This window comes from Rhamphochromis sp. 'chilingali' (assembly GCF_963969265.1).
Source record: "Rhamphochromis sp. 'chilingali' genome assembly, chromosome: 1".
Lineage (NCBI taxonomy): Eukaryota > Metazoa > Chordata > Actinopteri > Cichliformes > Cichlidae > Rhamphochromis > Rhamphochromis sp. 'chilingali'.
The window spans coordinates 12,350,672-12,368,141 of NC_137929.1; the positions used below are offsets into that span (position 1 = coordinate 12,350,672).

The 17,470-nt window shown below is 42.1% G+C and overlaps 1 protein-coding gene across 1 annotated transcript in view; it reads right to left on the reverse strand.

The window, feature by feature from the left end:
• Positions 1 to 17,470, reverse strand: part of LOC308407468 (NACHT, LRR and PYD domains-containing protein 12-like) — a gene marked incomplete at its 5' end in the record, with an annotated part of 115,605 nt that overhangs the window by 2,737 nt on the left and 95,398 nt on the right. The window contains one exon of the mRNA XM_080899117.1: positions 688 to 864. Coding sequence (XP_080755243.1) covers positions 688 to 864 — 177 coding nt within the window. The remainder of the gene's footprint in view (positions 1 to 687; positions 865 to 17,470) is intronic.

Sequence of the window (17,470 nt, forward strand, 5' to 3'; positions counted from 1 at the left end):
CTTTTAAAATGATGACAGATTACAAACTCTCAGCTGTGTCTGTAATCAAACCTCTGTAACTTTGCTTCACTTCAGCAGCATCAGCTCATGTTCACATGTTGATTCATGGTTTGCTTCAGTTTTTGATGGACTGCAGAATATTTTGAAGGTTATCTGCTATAAAAAGCCAGAACAGGAAAATCTGCTTCATGTGTTTCTGTTTGATCCTCAGTGACTTTGACACAAAGGCCTCTGCTGTGATGATCACACCTCTGATCAAGTCTCACAGTGTCAGCTTTGTTTTTATACATATGGATATGTGCTGATAAATGATCAGAGTTATAATATTTCCCACTGTCTGCTGTGTGCCGTGACCTTTGACCTGCTAAAGACAGTCAGCTGTGGATTATTCATTGTTGTGTCTGATACTTAGAACTGTGAGGAAGAACACTACACAGTTAATCAGGGTCCCCTCTCTCTGAATCAGGAAAGGTGGGCAGGCGCGGGCCATACGTTGAGTCTCACTGTTTGAAATGTGAACATTGTTCTGCTGCAGTCAATGGACTAAACCAGAGAAGAAGAAAACAGACTTTACCATGAAGATCCTCAGTGTGGATCAGTATAATATCAGCCTGATGTCTGCAGTTTAGTGTCAGCACAACTTTCACATCATATTCATCTCAGCACAACTAAAACATGCTGACTTACCCCAGAGTTTCAAGTCCACATCCTGGACTCTCCAGGAAACCACACAGATGCTTCACTCCTGAATCCTGCAGCTTGTTGTTCAGGCTCAGGTTCAGCTGTCTCAGATGGGAGGGGTTGGACTTCAGTGCTGCTGCCAGATAATCACAGCTGATCTCTGACAAACCACAGCCCCACAATCTGTATGAAGAATGAAAGATGTAAGTTTATTAGACAAAGTGTGAGCTTGAAATCATTCAGTGTTTCATCATCTGTTCAGAGCTGAAGAAGGTTCAGAATGTAGAAGTTTAGAAAATGGAAACTCCAAACAGCTGAAGCCAACAGGAAGCAGCTTCAAATAAACACAACAAGAGAAAAAACTCTGAATGTTTCACATTAAAGTCGTACATTTATCATAAAAACAGGACAAAGACTTGAAAAAGTCGTGTTTTTCCTTCCAGGAACCACAAGGCTTCACTTTTAAAGGTGAAGTGTGAAAGAAATGGACATATTTGAAGTCCAACACCTTTTTCCAGTCACATTATTAAAGCAGACAAACTACAAGCTCATTTTCATTCCAACAAGTCATCTTCTGACCTGGACTAACAACACTGGTCTCTATGTGCAGCTGGCTGTGAGACCAGTGCTCAGGGAGCGTCTACAAAGTGCAACACTGAAAGAACATCACACACTAGCTGTGTCCCAAAACGTCGGCTGCATCCTTCGGAGGACCCGGTATTCGCGGTCTACGTGGGCCGGGTCCTTCAAAGATCGAAAAGGCTGGAAGTGCGAGGCTGTGAAATGGGACGGTCGAGCCTTCAGATTTGCGTCACCGCTGTGTTGGTGGAGTTTAATAAACTCGGCCGTCTGCTCCTTGCTATCTAAAATATAACAGGACACTGGCGTAAACTCTCGACCGTCTCACACTTCTGTTTAATCAGTTTCCTGTTTAACGTTTATTCAGCTGTGTGAAAATCCCGGAGGAACTTTGATCTCAGCCAAACCGATTTACTCCGGAACAAATAAAACACAGAAAAAAGGCAAACAATTACATTTTTAAGTTATCCGGGTGACTTATATATCATGTTTAACCTGAGTAGCGAAAGAGCGGGGTCTGAAAACGATGAAGCCGGGCGTCCGCTGCTCTCGCCGGCTGGAGTGACCATTGAACCCCCCGGCTTGCTAGCGAGCGGGTGGGGAACAGACGTCTCCGAAAACGTCGGCACACTTTTGCAAATATGCGATGTCTTGATAAACCAAGCAGATATTTGAAGTTTACACAGCTACTTTCTCGCCTGAAAATATGTTAAAAGTTTATTTTGTGACCCAGAAAGATTAATAAGAGTAATTTGAAAACTTAGTAGCTGCCGCCATTGTTGGCAGCTGAAATTTGGCTGGGCCGCGCTATGAATTCTGGGATATGGTGGGCCACGAAGGACACACCCGACGAATCCTTCAAATTCGGGGAAATGAAGGACGCATTTGTCGGGCACATTTGAAGGAGTCGACAAATACGGACAGCCTTCATTGCCTGGCTGTGACGTAATCGGCCTTCAAATGCAGCCTCTGGAGGATGCAGCCGACGTTTTGGGACACAGCTACTAATTTGCTTCCATCATCCAACCTGAAGAGGAAACAGAGACGCCTCCCCTTCAAAGTAAAAGCTGCTCCTTTTGGACACAGTATCAAAGAAAGTCTACAGTATAACATAGAAAAGACAGAACAAAGTTTTGGTTGTTTTTAAATTGTGCAGAAATGAAACTACACTAAGCTCAATTATGTGACAGACATTTCATCCCATGTCAGTTTGGCCTCATCCTGGGCCGGATTATCCAGCACACACTCTGACCACAGGTCCAGGGGCCACGCACAGCTGGGCTCCATCCAAGAGACAGCAAACAAACCAACACAATAATAAAAAGCACCATGTGATCTTCTTACATCTTCAAGACAAACATAGTAAAAACATGAGCACATTTGTTTCCTGATAAAATGATGTGACAGGTAGAACAGAGTAAAGTGGTGGTGTTACAGCCTTTCTCCCCTCTGCTGCCGAGGCTGTTAGTCTCTCCCAAACTCAGCTACAGGACTTCCAAATGAATGAAAGCAGCAGAAGTGGCTTTACAAATGAAAGAGGAAGAGGAGAAGAAGAGGAGAGGGAGGCCACCCTGACCATCACTCCAGCTGAAAACATCACACTTCCATTAAAGTTGGTGAGGAAATGTTGAGCAGGATGAGCTGCTGGCTAATCTGGAGGCTGTAGCAGCAGCTCACAGTCACAGTGGATTTCCACTCATGAAAAAGCTCTGGCTGCTTCATTTCTCATCTCATATCAGAGACTTTAATGCTTCACTGAAGCTGTACTGTGATGCTTCCATATCCCAGTGAGGCCTCCATAATGATTTCAGCTGTTCTGTACACACACTGTGTGCCCTGTATGGCTCAAAGTCTCTGCAGCCTGTTTTTATCTGCTATCATCAGATCTTCATCATCCTCATTCACATCCCTCACACACTCTACAGCCTCATCAGCACCGACTTCATCTTCACTGACTGATGGAGCACAACATGAACCTGTGGAGGCTGAAACACTGTCCTGTCAAACATCTCCCCGTCACCACTCCACTTCTGTCAGCCTTTAAATGAACCCTGCTCAAGTCTGTCACTTCTGTTTGGAGCCAAAAGAGCTTAAAGATTACGCCACTACATTCTTGTCTAGAAAATATTAAAGTGTATTTGGTGACACACAAAAAAGGGTAAAAGTATAGTTTGGGTCCACACATGTCCAAACCCTGGTGTGTAGGCCTACTTAGTATTGAGAAAAGCCCACTAAAAGAACGCCCACCAGACCAAAGCAATGGTGTTGACTTGATCAGCATTAACCCCGCCCCCTGACTTTGATGGGTGAAGCTGACAAATAAAATGTATTTATGAACAGCAATGCAGGGCCAGGAGTAGCAATGTGAATTAAATAAATACATCATTAAATAATTCATTAAATGTGTCAGTAAAATAATTAAAATAGAAAACAAACCAACAAAATATGTAATTAACTAATTTGAATTGTACATAAATACTTAATGAATTATTTTAAATGAAATTAACCGATAATTCATTGTGATTTTGTTTTGTGTTTTGATGAGCTAATAATCAGCTCTCTTTTTCTCATTGTTGTTCTAAGCCGCTTATCCAAAGGTAAGGCACTACCTGTTGAATTATTTCCAAAGTGTGCCAAATTGGACATTACAAATTAAAGTCTACTCACTGAAATTACTGGGGAATGTCTGCTTTGATTTTGATGAGAATCTCATGACAGTACTGAGGATTTAATGCGGTTGGACTGCTAAAAATGATTGAATGCGGTTGGACCGCTAAAGGATTTAATACGGTTGGACGGTGGAAAGCAGTTGGACTGCTGAGTGATTTTAGTATATTAGGGAATTTGGTTATTGTTTGGGGTGGAGCCCGTATTGGTTATAAGGTTGGACCTGCTTCAGTCTTACACTTTTTTGGCTGTTTTACTGTTGTTCCAAAGTATTATAAATTATTCAAGAACGTCAGTTGGACTGATAGGAAGCGCAGTGCTCAGAGGTAACGCTTGCCAATGCCAAGGACGCTTAGGCATTGTCCTCGAAGAGGGATAGTCAGTTGGTCACTGTGGAGCTTGGGGCACTCCAGAATAACTAGGAGTTAGAGTCTCCTTACCGTTTGGAACGGTAGTCTGCACTTTTTTGGCCAGCAGAAGTTGGACTTCGGGCGTGTAACTTTAACTTAAAACTTCGGGGTAAGTCTTGGCTGTGAAATGCCAAAAATAGAGCTTCAGGCAAAGTTTGGGTTGGTTGACGCTTTTAAATTGAGTTAGGGATTTTAGAGATGAGGCCAGTTGGACAGATACTGGTTAATTGATCACAAAAAAGTTGGACTTTATCGGTTGGACCGTTAACTTAAATTTGTCGAAATTGTTTAGGCGCTAAAGCTGACAGATGTGACAGTGGTTGTAAATATAAGACGTCTTTGTAATATAAAATAAGAGATCTCTGTGTGAAAGGAGTCTGAGGCAGTGCTGGAGCTATTTTTAGACTGTGTGTGTGTGAGTGTGAAAATGCAAATTAGTCAGCAGTGAACTGTTTAAACCACAGTTGGTTTTACAAATACTGCTGCAAACATTGTTGAGTGTGTGTTTAAGACGCCATTTATGTTCATTAGAGGGCTATAAATAAAGTTTTGAGTTGCCGTAGTGGATGTATAGTAATTGACTGAGTTTTGATATATAAATATAGTGAGTGCACTGTATATATTTAAGACTAACATATTACTTTTAGGAGTAACCTCTCATCAGCAATAAATGCTGGTGTGTTTTATTTTTTCTATTCTATGTGTGTGCTGTGAGAATTAATAGAGGTTTCAATTGTTTTCTTTGACTTGCTCTTTCTGATTATGAAAGGCATGTCTGAAATACTCTTAGGAAAGCGTGTTGTGAGTATATTCCTCAACTCTTGTCACAGTTTAAGTGTGTGAATGCTGTGAGTAGCAGGTTTTGAGTGATTGGGTGTGATTTGTACAAAATAATAAATAATAATAACACTATGAAAGTTGATAGTAGAGTGAGTGCAGAAGTGGAAGTGTGAGAGAAAAGGCGGTGTGTGTGTGAGACGATCTGACAAACGCAAAGAATTTAGTATATTTAGAAGTGTGTGCGTGAAATAAGGGTGAATTGTTTTAGATCAAGACTTAGTAAAACAAGAGTTTTATTAGCCTGTAAAAAAAACAAAACAGGAGAGATAGAAACAGAAAATATGGTTCTGAGCAGCTGCAAGGTTGACAGGAAATGGTGTGTGTGACAGGAACTTTGCATGCCCATAAAAGGAACTGACTGTGACAAGTGAGCACACAGAGAGAGAAACATACGAGTTAAACTCCAGGCAGATGAAGCAAATGGAGGTTTTAAGAAAAGAAATGAAAAGGATATTAATTGTATGCTTTAGTGTGTCAATACAGGTGGACTTCTTTCAACCTAGAATCTTGAGTACAAAACCATTGATTAACAGAATTGGGAGGAAAACAGGCCAGATTTTGGCTTAAAATTTTACAGCTTGACCTCCCACTTGTCCCGATCCTGAGAAGAAGCTCATAGGACAGTTAATCTCCTGATGAAGACCGACAGAACATCGTGGACTTCAAGAATTAACAGCAGGCAAAAGACAGTGCAACTGAAACTACACTGACGATACCAGCAGCAGCATGGAAGAAAAGCACGTGATGGAAAATGCACGGTGAACTGCAGGCTGGTAAGAACAGTGTGACATAACTGTTTAAAGACACTGAATGGGATATTTTGCCAGGCTGGGATTTAATCTAAAAGGAAAATACTGAAAAGAGCAACGGAGAAGAAACAGAGAAGAAACAGACTGTGTTTGCTGGGGATCACAAGACAACAAAGGACACTAAGAGAAGGGCACAGGGGCCAGTGGGAAGGTGAAGCCCAGACGAGTTCGACTGCGAGAATAGAGGGTACAATTGGGTTGAAATTGAAGCCGGAACTCAGGATGGTTTAGGGATGTCCACGTCACAAACAAAGAGGTAAACAAAAAGAAGGTAAAATAAAGAGAGAAAATAACTGACAATTACATTAATGAATAGAAGACACACAGATATTACATAGATTTATTTTTAGGATAAAGGGGAGAGCTTATACGTAGAAATGACTTTTTATACATATTGCATTTTGTGCCTTTAAGGGAGTTGTGGCTCAATTCGTCTCTTGTGGGTCACGAGCCTTTGGCTAGCGCTATTATTAGCCAATCTACTGTGAGGATGATATGAGTTATTGAAGGATTGCACACGCTTACAGACATATAGAGTCCATAAACACACATGACAGTATTGATTCCAGGCAAAAGGCCTCAAATTAATTTAGCGTTTAACTGAACTTGAGCTGGCCCTGTAACAAGTGACAGAAAAGAGGAACTGAATAGGAGTTTCTTGCTTTAGAGAAGGACCAAAGGAAGGAAAGCATATATTTTGGTTAAGTCTGATAAACTAGAATGAGAAGGTATTGTTACATCAAAGGAGCAAGATGAAATAAAAAGGCTGTACCAAAAACAGGCTATAACATAGGAAATGTGAGTTTTAAAATGAAGTTAGTGTTAACACACAGGAGTTGTTTCAAGGCAGCGTTTAGCTGTGATAAAATGTATGCAGGAGTAATTGCTTATATGTTTAAACTTAATTGATTAAAGTGGTTGTTTTTTTTGGATCTTTTAGTAGAATAGGCGCTTATAATGATTTTCTTGTGAAAGGAGATTCTAGGTCAGAGTGGAGGCCTTGCAGCAGCGAGACTTCTGTGTACAGGATGTTGATGATTAGATAAGGCAAGCGACAGGAAACGCATGCAGGGACGTGAAAGCAGCGTTTTAAGAGTTTTAAAATGATGAGTAATGTTGAAGAATATATATAAATACAAGTCAATAAGTCAAGAAGATAATTAGGATCAGGCTTTTGATTAAAGAGTCCCAAAGATGATAAGTTAGGGAGGTGCAGGAAAAGGTGTTTGGTTTGCTTTACAGAAGATCTCGGCGACCACAGGGGGGTGAGGATCCTGGAGGCCCGAGGCATGATGGACCACAAGAGAGGGACGCAGAAAAAACCTAATCTTACGCATGGAGTGTTCTCGAGGGGGAGCTGGTGTTTATTACTGGACCACTTAGATGACATGAGGTTGTCTGATTTGCTGAGCCAGAGGACGGCTAGAGAGGGTCAGAGCGGGAGTGGTGACCCCGATGTCCATGATGCCATGGATGGACATGGAAGCAGCTGAGTGGGCCGAGGAGTGACCCAACACAATGTATTGTGACCTCTGGTGTTCCAGAGGTCGAGAGAGGGAGTATTGAGATTGGAGAGATATTTTGCTGCTATTGTTAAAGGCTCATGTTCTCACTTAGATCATCGATTTCTACTTGCATTTCTTTCTGGGAAAAATGGGGATTACTTTGGAAACAGGAAGTATTTTCCCCAATAAGCAGCCCTGGATTAGTAAATCACTCCAACATGTTCTCAGGCAGAAGAAGCTGTCTTGTTATGAGGGAGAGAAGAAAAAGATTGAGGCACAGAAACTTGTTGAAAGAGAGATAAAGCAGCTAAAATCAGGTGTAAAAGTAAAGCAGAGGATGAGCTGAATAAAGGACACTCAAGGCTGGCTTGGAAAGGAATGAAGTCCATGGTGGGGATGCAGGACAAGGAGCAAAGATGAATGTGATGCTGAATCAGCAGAAGACTTGGACTCATTTGATTCCAGCTTTGATATCATTGATTTCAATGAAGAGCTTTGTGATTGTAGCAAAGGGCTGGTAGCTCTGAGAGTCCCACTGATGAGGTGTTTGTGTGGAAATCTCTTAGTGGGACCAAAGAGAGAAAAAGCCCTGGTCCTGATGCTGTGGGAGGGAAATGATTGAAGTGTGCTGTGAGGAACTGACTGGGAGATTTTCACACATTTTCCAGTCCTCCTTGGAACAACAGGAAGTTCCCAGCATATGGAAACAAAGGTTAAGTGTCCTATGGCACTCAGTGATGATGGTGCTGTGGCCCCACCACCTCCACCTCTTTGTAAAGGAACTAACTATAATCTGAAGCTTCAAATGGAACTAAGACTTCCTCCACTAGGTGGCAGTGTCTGATGAGAAAGTGTTAGTGGAGCTGGCCTGGAGTCAGAAACAGGAAGATGCAGGATTTGGGCTGAAATGGGGAAAAGTGGTTCGCACTAGTGCCTTAAAGCAAGAAGGTTGTAGGTTGAAGCTTGTTGGCCTTTCTGTGGAGGTTGGATGTTCTCCCACAGTCCAATGAAATGCTGCTTAGGTTCATTGGTGCTTCTAAATTGGCTGTAGGTGTGGATGTGAGAGAGTGCTTCTCTGTCTCTCTCTGTTGGCCCTGTGATGGACTGCTCACCTGTGCAGGTGGACCACGCCTCTTGCCCTATGACAGCTAGGGCACAGGCTGCAGCCCTGTGAGCCTAAGCTGAATAAACAGTTAGCAAAAATGATCCATAGATGGCCTGAAATCCCCCAGTTAGCAGTTTGGTAGATAGCTATGACATGCTAATCCCATCCAGCAGCTGTATTCTACCTGTAAGCTGATCCCTGCTGAGCCAAAGCACTTTTTCATATACAAATTACAACCTTTAATAGAAACCTATTGGTCAGCATCTTATTAGCCTGCTGTTAGCTTCATTCCACAGAAAACTGAGAGAAACTAACAGAGTTGATAAAGAATAAAGAGAAATGTGCTGATTTAAAGCCTTTGAAGTGCTTCAGATGATCTCTGTCCACTTCTGTCCACTCATTCATTCATGTAAGCTTTCTAATGCAGCTTTGATCTTCACAGTCTGCTTCATGAAACTCATTCTAACCCTGAATGTCAGAGTGTTCCTCCTTCTCTTTCCCATCATTCATGCTGGCAGTGGAGGAGATTTGGATGTTGGACTGTGTTTTGGATGATGTGTGTATGTTTGTGTTGGACTGCTGTCTGTAAAGCAAACGCACATTTTGCTTTGGATTTCAGTGTCAGACAGACTTTAAGGTGGAATGAAGAGTTGGAGAGTTTCACAGTGAATTATCCAGTGGAGGATTTTTCTTCTTCTTTGAAGGTTTGAAATGTGAACATTGTTCTGCTGCAGTCAATGGACTAAACCAGAGAAGAAGAAAACAGACTTTACCATGAAGATCCTCAGTGTGGATCAGTATAATATCAGCCTGATGTCTGCAGTTTAGTGTCAGCACAACTTTCACATCATATTCATCTCAGCACAACTAAAACATGCTGACTGACCTCAGAGTTTCAAGTCCACATCCTGGACTCTCCAGGAAACCACACAGATGTTTCACTCCTGAATCCTGCAGCTTGTTGTTGTACAGGTCCAGCTCTCTCAGATGGGAGGGGTTGGACTTCAGTGCTGCTGCCAGATAATCACAGCTGATCTCTGACAAACCACAGCTCTCCAATCTGTATAAAGAATGAAAGATGTAAGTTTATTAGACAAAGTGTGAGCTTGAAATCATTCAGTGTTTCATCATCTGTTCAGAGCTGAAGAAGGTTCAGAATGTAGAAGTTTAGAAAATGGAAACTCCAAACAGCTGAAGCCAACAGGAAGCAGCTTCAAACAAACACAACAAGAGAAAAAACTCTGAATGTTTCACATTAAAGTCGTACATTTATCATAAAAACAGGACAAAGACTTGAAAAAGTCGTGTTTTTCCGTTCCAGGAACCACAAGGCTTCACTTTTAAAGGTGAAGTGTGAAAGAAATGGACATATTTGAAGTCCAACACCTTTTTCCAGTCACATTATTAAAGCAGACAAACTACAAGCTCATTTTCATTCCAACAAGTCATCTTCTGACCTGGACTAACAACACTGGTCTCTATGTGCAGCTGGCTGTGAGACCAGTGCTCAGGGAGCGTCTACAAAGTGCAACACTGAAAGAACATCACACACTAGCTGTGTCCCAAAACGTCGGCTGCATCCTTCGGAGGACCCGGTATTCGTGGTCTACGTGGGCCGGGTCCTTCAAAGATCGAAAAGGCTGGAAGTGCGAGGCTGTGAAATGGGACGGTCTAGCCTTCAGATTTGCGTCACCGCTGTGTTGGTGGAGTTTAATAAACTCGCCCGTCTGCTCCTTGCTATCTAAAATATAACAGGACACTGGCGTAAATTCTCGACCGTCTCACACTTCTGTTTAATCAGTTTCCTGTTTAACGTTTATTCAGCTGTGTGAAAATCCCGGAGGAACTTTGATCTCAGCCAAACCGATTTACTCGGGAACAAATAAAACACAGAAAAAAGGCAAACAATTACATTTTTAAGTTATCCGGGTGACTTATATATCATGTTTAACCTGAGTAGCGAAAGAGCAGGGGTCTGAAAACGATGAAGCCGGGCGTCCGCTGCTCTCGCCGGCTGGAGTGACCATTGAACCCCCCGGCTTGCTAGCGAGCGGGTGGGGAACAGACGTCTCCGAAAACGTCGGCACACTTTTGCAAATATGCGATGTCTTGATAAACCAAGCAGATATTTGAAGTTTACACAGCTACTTTCTCGCCTGAAAATATGTTAAAAGTTTATTTTGTGACCCAGAAAGATTAATAAGAGTAATTTGAAAACTTAGTAGCAGCCGCCATTGTTGGCAGCGGAAATTTGGCTGGGCCGCGCTATGAATTCTGGGATATGGTGGGCCACGAAGGACACACCCGACGAATCCTTCAAATTCGGGGAAATGAAGGACGCATTTGTGCATTTGCATGCGCAAAAGAAGACTTCACACACAACGCGCTCTGTTTAGACCCAGAGCAAAGAATATTGTTTGACAGATGACCCTTAATATGAAGACTTCGGACTTTACGTTTCCCAATTTTTGCTTTAAGTTATTTTGTTATTTACATAATAATGTAGATAACCTAATAATGATCCTTATTGCTGTTTTAGAGGAGCGGTGCTTCAAAGGATAGCTGCAGATTTCTCTCAGAATCTGTAGATTATACAGTACAAATAAAATGTTCACGTTTCTCCAACGTTGTCTTCCCAACAGTTTCACTGACATCTACACGGGATGGACAGGAAGCGTTCGCGATGTCTTATCGGGCGCTGATAATTGGCGTCTGTCTTGTGTTGGTGACGTAAAAGACGGATTTAATGCGACATGACCGTTCAAACAGCAGTCGCTTTCTAAAACATCGGATATGTATCGGATTCAGTACCACATACGAAAGTGACCCAGGTCGGATTTGAAAATATCGGATTCGCGACGTTCACACTGTCATAGCATGATCGGATATGGGTCGCATAGGGTCAAAAAAGTCAGATTTATAAAGGTCAGAAAAATCGGATTTGATGCGCTTTCGCCTGCAGTGTGAACGTAGCCTTACTCTCAAATCCTCCCTAATAACAATAACATAATTACACTTTAGCCACAAGAGGGCAGCAGCATTAAGTCGCATGTATATAAAGGTACAGTGATTATATTACAGTGATTTTGACAAAAACAAAACAGAAGTTCATGGCAGTGTGTTTTTCATAACATACCAACCAAATTAAATAATAAAAACTTTATAACTTACAGAACTTTTTTAGAGGCTTTGACCACTGGCAGCAGCCTCAGAAGAGCCTCCTCTGAAGCAGAGTATTTATTCAGGTCAAACACATCCAGATCTTTTTCTGATGACAGTAAGATGAAGACCAGAGCTGACCACTGAGCAGGAGACAGTTTATCTGTGGAGAGACGTCCTGATCTCAGGGACTGTTGGATCTCCTCCAGTAGAGAACGATCATTCAGTTCATTCAGACAGTGGAACAGATTGATGCTTTTCTCTGCAGACAGATTCTCACTGAGCTTCTCCTTGATGTACTGAACTGCTTCTTGATTGGTCTTTGAGCTACTTCCTGTTTGTGTCATCAGGCCTTGCAAACGAGTTTGATTAGTCTTCAGACCCAAGAGAAAACGAAGGAACAAGTCCAGGTGTCCATTGGGGCTCTGTAAGGCCTTGTCCACAGCACACTGGTAGAAGTATTTCTTTGAAGATTTTCTTGTTTGAAACACCTTCCAAGTTGTTTCTTGCTCTTCCAGCAGATTGAGTCCAGAGTTGATGAAGGTCAGGTGGACATGAAGAGCAGCCAGAAACTCCTGAACACTGAGATGAACAAAGCAGAACACCTTGTTCTGGTACAGTTGTTTCTCCTCTTTAAAGATCTGTGTGAACACTCCTGAGTACACTGAGGCTGCTCTGATATCGATGCCACACTCTGTCAGGTCTGGTTCATAGAAGATCAGGTTTCCTTTCTGCAGCTGATCAAAAGCCAGTTTTCCCAGTGACTCAATCATCTTCCTGCTCTCTGGACTCCAGTGTGGATCTGTCTCAGCTCCTCCATCATATTTGATCCTCTTGACTTTGGCCTGAACCACCAGGAAGTGGATGTACATCTCAGTCAGGGTGTTGGGCAGCTCTCCTCCCTCTCTGGTTTCCAGCACATCCTCCAGAACTGTAGCAGTGATCCAGCAGAAGACTGGGATGTGACACATGATGTGGAGGCTTCGAGCTTTCTTGATGTGGGAGATGATCCTGCTGGCCTGCTCCTCATCTCTGAATCTCTTCCTGAAGTACTCCTCCTTCTGTGGGTCAGTGAACCCTCTGACCTCTGTCACCATGTCGACACACTGAGGAGGGATCTGATTGGCTGCTGCAGGTCGTGTTGTTATCCAAAGGCGAGCAGAAGGGAGCAGGTTCCCTCTGATGAGGTTTGTCAGCAGCTCATCCAATGAGGTGGACTTTCTTGTTTCAGTCAGGATTTTAGTTTTGTTGAAGTCCAAATTAAGTCGACACTCATCCAGACCATCAAGTATGAACACAACCTGGAAGTCTTCAAGCCTACAGATTCCTGATTCGTTAGTTTGATTAAAGAAGTGATGAACAAGTTCCACCAAGCTGAACTTTTCCTCTTTCAGCACATTCAGCTCTCTGAAAGTGAATGGAAATATGAACTGGATGTCCTGGTTGGCTTTGTCTTCAGCCCAGTCCAGGCTGTATTTCTGTGTTAAGACTGTTTTCCCAATGCCAGCCACTCCCTTTGTCAGCACTGTTCTGATTGGTTCGTCTCTTCCTGGTGAGGCTTTAAAGATGTCTTCTTGTCTGATTGTTGTTTCTGGTCTGTCTGGTTTCCTGGATGCTGTTTCAATCTGTCTGACCTCATGTTCCTCATTGACCTCTGCAGTCCCTCCCTCTGTGATGTAGAGCTCTGTGTAGATCTGATTCAGGAGGGTTGGGCTTCCTGCTTTAGCGATGCCCTCAAACACACACTGGAACTTCTTCTTCAGTTGGGCTTTAAGTTCACGTTTACAGAGTGGAGCAAATATTTCTGAAGGTAAGAAATTCAGAAACAAATATTATATAATAAATATCATAGCCTTTCAGTACCCTGAAAGGATGAATGTCTATTGGTCCATTTCTTGAGCTATTAGGAAAGATCAATATTCAGTCTTTAGAGAAATTCTCTTACTGCTCTGCAGATGGTCAGCCATCTCATGCTGCTTAAGTCTCCTCAAGAAGTGGAGTGTGATCTTCAGAAATGCTTCTCTGCAGCTCTTTCTTTCATCTTCATCCTCACCTTCAAACATCTCCTCATCCTCCATCTGGCTCTTTAAAGTTTCTGGGTGATCTGGACTCAGAAGCTTCTGGATCTTCTTCAGCTCGTTCTTCACAAACATGGTGATGTTGTCCTCCAGCCGCTGGAAAAGAAGACTATATGAATTACCCAGTGGTAAATGGACTGGTTCTTATATAGCTCTCTTTGATACTCTGTGCACACAAAGCATTTATACAACATGCCTCATTCAACCAAGCACATTGTTCTATGCTTAAATACTTTCTTTCACACTCTGATGGATGCATCAGAGGGCAGCTTGGGTTTAGTACGTTACCCAGTACATTTGCCAGCCAGGGTTTGATTCACAAACCTAACTAGTAGCTGACCTGCTCACCTCCTGAGCTACAGTCACCCCAATCTGACTGAAATCATGGAGCCCAAACTCTGACTTATGTTGGACACACTGACAATCCTCTGGTCCACAAAGTGCAGCATAGAGGTGACTGAAAAGAACAAATGTAAACGTAGTACTACAAACCATAACCACAGAGTCCAGGTGTGTTTGATGCTGCTGTGCAGACTGACCAGTGGAAACCTCTGCTCTCTGCTGGTCCACTCTGTGGAGGAGTAATGTATAATTAGCTCATGTTATGTCTGTCCACACACAGACACAAGCTAAAGGTCCATGAAGTGATGTTTGGATGGGTTCAGTCAATCAGATGACTGTCATGGTGAAGCTTTGCTAGTCCTGCTGATCCCACTGAGAATTAACAACTCAGTTTCCAGATGTCTGTAGTTTTCTGCTCAGTTTCTTTAGTCCCAACAGCTCTTACCATCTCCTGCATAAAGCTTTCCCTCCATGCTCAGATGCCCTGGAACAAGGTGCTCTCTTTATATCAGTGACTGGTTTAAAGGGACAACTTGCAGTGCTCGCCAAACTTTGTGTCAGCAAAAGTAGTTCTAATGTTTCTTACATTTATTACATTTTTACATTTTTACACACACAAATCAATGAACGCAAAAACATAAACTTTCCAGATATTTTGTTTCACAATGTTACAAAACTCAGTTCAAAACTACACAGTCTGATTTACAAGTACAAAATATTTATGACCACAGTTTGAGCCGATGTATGTCCCGAGTCTGTGGACTCAGTAGTTTTGTTTTGATTGTTATTGTCTTTTGTTACAATTTCATTCTGATTAAGATTTTCTAGTTCTGAGGTTTTGGTTTCTGTGTTCCCTCTGTACTGTGTTAGTATTGTGTCTCTGTGTTCACTTCCTGTTTTATTTTGACAGTGCCATGTCCTATGTTAGTGTGTCTACTTTTGCTTCCCCTTGTCTGGTTATGTCCAATGAATCCTGCTGTGTCTCCCTTTTCTCATTCCCTGATGGCTCTTTTGTGTATATGAGCTCTTTGTTTTCTCCTGCTTGTTGCTGGTTCGTCTGTGTTGTCTCCCCGTGTCTCCGTTTAAGGTTTCAGGTTAGTTTTGTAGTTTTTCAGTAGAGGTTATCTTAGCTTCTGCACAGGCCATCTCCACTGCACTTCACCGTTTCAATAAAGCTCACTCACTTCACAGCAGTGTCGGCATCTTGGGTCCTTTATTAAATTCAACATGGCTCGCCCCGCTAGCCGTGACATAAGATGTGAAAACAATATCCAAAAAACACGAGAGACAAACAGGAAATAGTTTTAAGGTGCAGGGCCAACAAACTGAGTCTAGCCATGAACTCAGAGTTGATTGAATTAGCATTTTGAATTGGCTGATCTGAGTTACTTCAATCAAGTCTATGTTCACTTTGAGTTAAGATTATACGTGATTGATGGAAAAGAAAAAAGCCATCATCAGCAACTGATTCTGATTTAGCAGGTTTTCAAATCTAAACGGTACCCATCCCTAGCTGGCTGTAGTTAAACCTTTACTTAAAAAGCATCCCTAGACCCAGCTGTCTTAGCTAATTATAGGCCAATCTCCAACCTGACAATCCTTGAAAGAGTAGTTGGGGGGCGACAATCAGAGGGGCAGTGTGATGATCTTAGGTTACGAACTACCGCAGTCAAGTCATTAAGGGAGACGGGATCAAACTGCTCTAAGACAGCTGAGCACACAGGAGAAAGACTCGGATCTGAGGCAGCAGTCGGCGAGACAAGAGCCCTAATAGATAGAAGCTTGTTGTTAAAAAATGCTAAAAAGAGTGACGCTGAAAAACTAGTTCATGCATTTATTACTTCCAGACTGGACGACTGTAATTCATTATTATCAGGATGTCCTAAAAACTCAGTGAAAAGCCTTCAGCTGATCCAAAATGCTGCAGCAAGAGTCCTGACAGGGACTAGAAAGAGAGCAGATTTCTCCTGTTTTGGCTTCCCTTCATTGGCTGCTCCTCACATACAAGGTCTTAAATAATCAGGCCCCATCTTATCTTAATGCTGCACCACAACACCTGATCTCTGGTTTCCTCACCTCTTCAATCCCACTTTAATACTTGACTAAACTCATTTTCCTGTTTAGGTGTTGAGGCAAAGCCGCCCATCTACAATGCAGGCAACAGCAAACGGAGCTATTTTTGATTCCCTTTGAGTTTTTTCTACTTTTGTGCTACAAAATGTTCAAGCTGATTAAATTCATTAGAATAAAAGTTCAGATAATTTTCTCATATTAATGTTGGAGGTAGAAATTCAGGGAACTTTGCACAAAAACTGGCAGAAATTTCCTTCAAAGATGGCGTTTTTACTTTAATACTGTGAGTACATTTCAGAGCCTGTACTCTTTTACCTTTACTTGAGTAAAGAAGTTGAATCATTATTTCAGCTTTAAGAGGGTATTTTAACACAAACATCAGTCCTTCTACTTAAGTATGTTTGACACTTTGTTTAATCATCATTTTTAATGATCAAATATAATTATGTTTGTTATTTGTGGATTTTAAATGTCCTTGACAGAGACAGATGATGATCATTATCCTGCACTGTGGTCTCAGGTTTGGTCGAGCTAGCACAAAGAATGGCTATGTTGAACTTCCTCCTGGGATCTACACTAAGAAGTGAGTCCAACATTAGCAGGGTCTCTTTCCTTTATCTGATTCACTTTAGCATTCACAGTCACGTGGAGCTTGTTATTAACTCGATAAGTCAACCCAGGGTTTCAGCTGAGCGCTCACATGAAACACATGGTGTTGGCAGCATCTGATCAATCATATTCATGGAGACGTGTATCAGCAACAGAGCAGCTGAGTTTGCAGAAGGACGTCAAACTAAACCACAGGAACAATATGAGGAGATTACACACATAATAAAATACTAGCAGTAACACAGCTGCTGCAGACAAATCAGTCGTGTGATCGTGTGTGAGAGGAGAAGGACTGTAAAGGAGTTTGGTGTTAAAAGCTCTGTATGAATGTGGGAGACTTTGAAGGGCTTTAAAAAGGCCAATATAAAATAAAAGGCAGCAAAATTGCTGAGTGTGAAAGTCACCAGACTTATCAGAGCTCTGTGATTAAGACCTGTAAGAACACCTGTTTGTACTTGTTGGCATTATATCAAACACACACGTATATTAAGCCTTTGTTTGAACTCTGGTTGAATTTGTTACTTTCAGACTGTGAAACATCACAGAGGCTGCAGCTGCAGATCTTTTATTCACCTGGAAATTTACTTTAAATGTTAGATGGAAAATGTGTTGC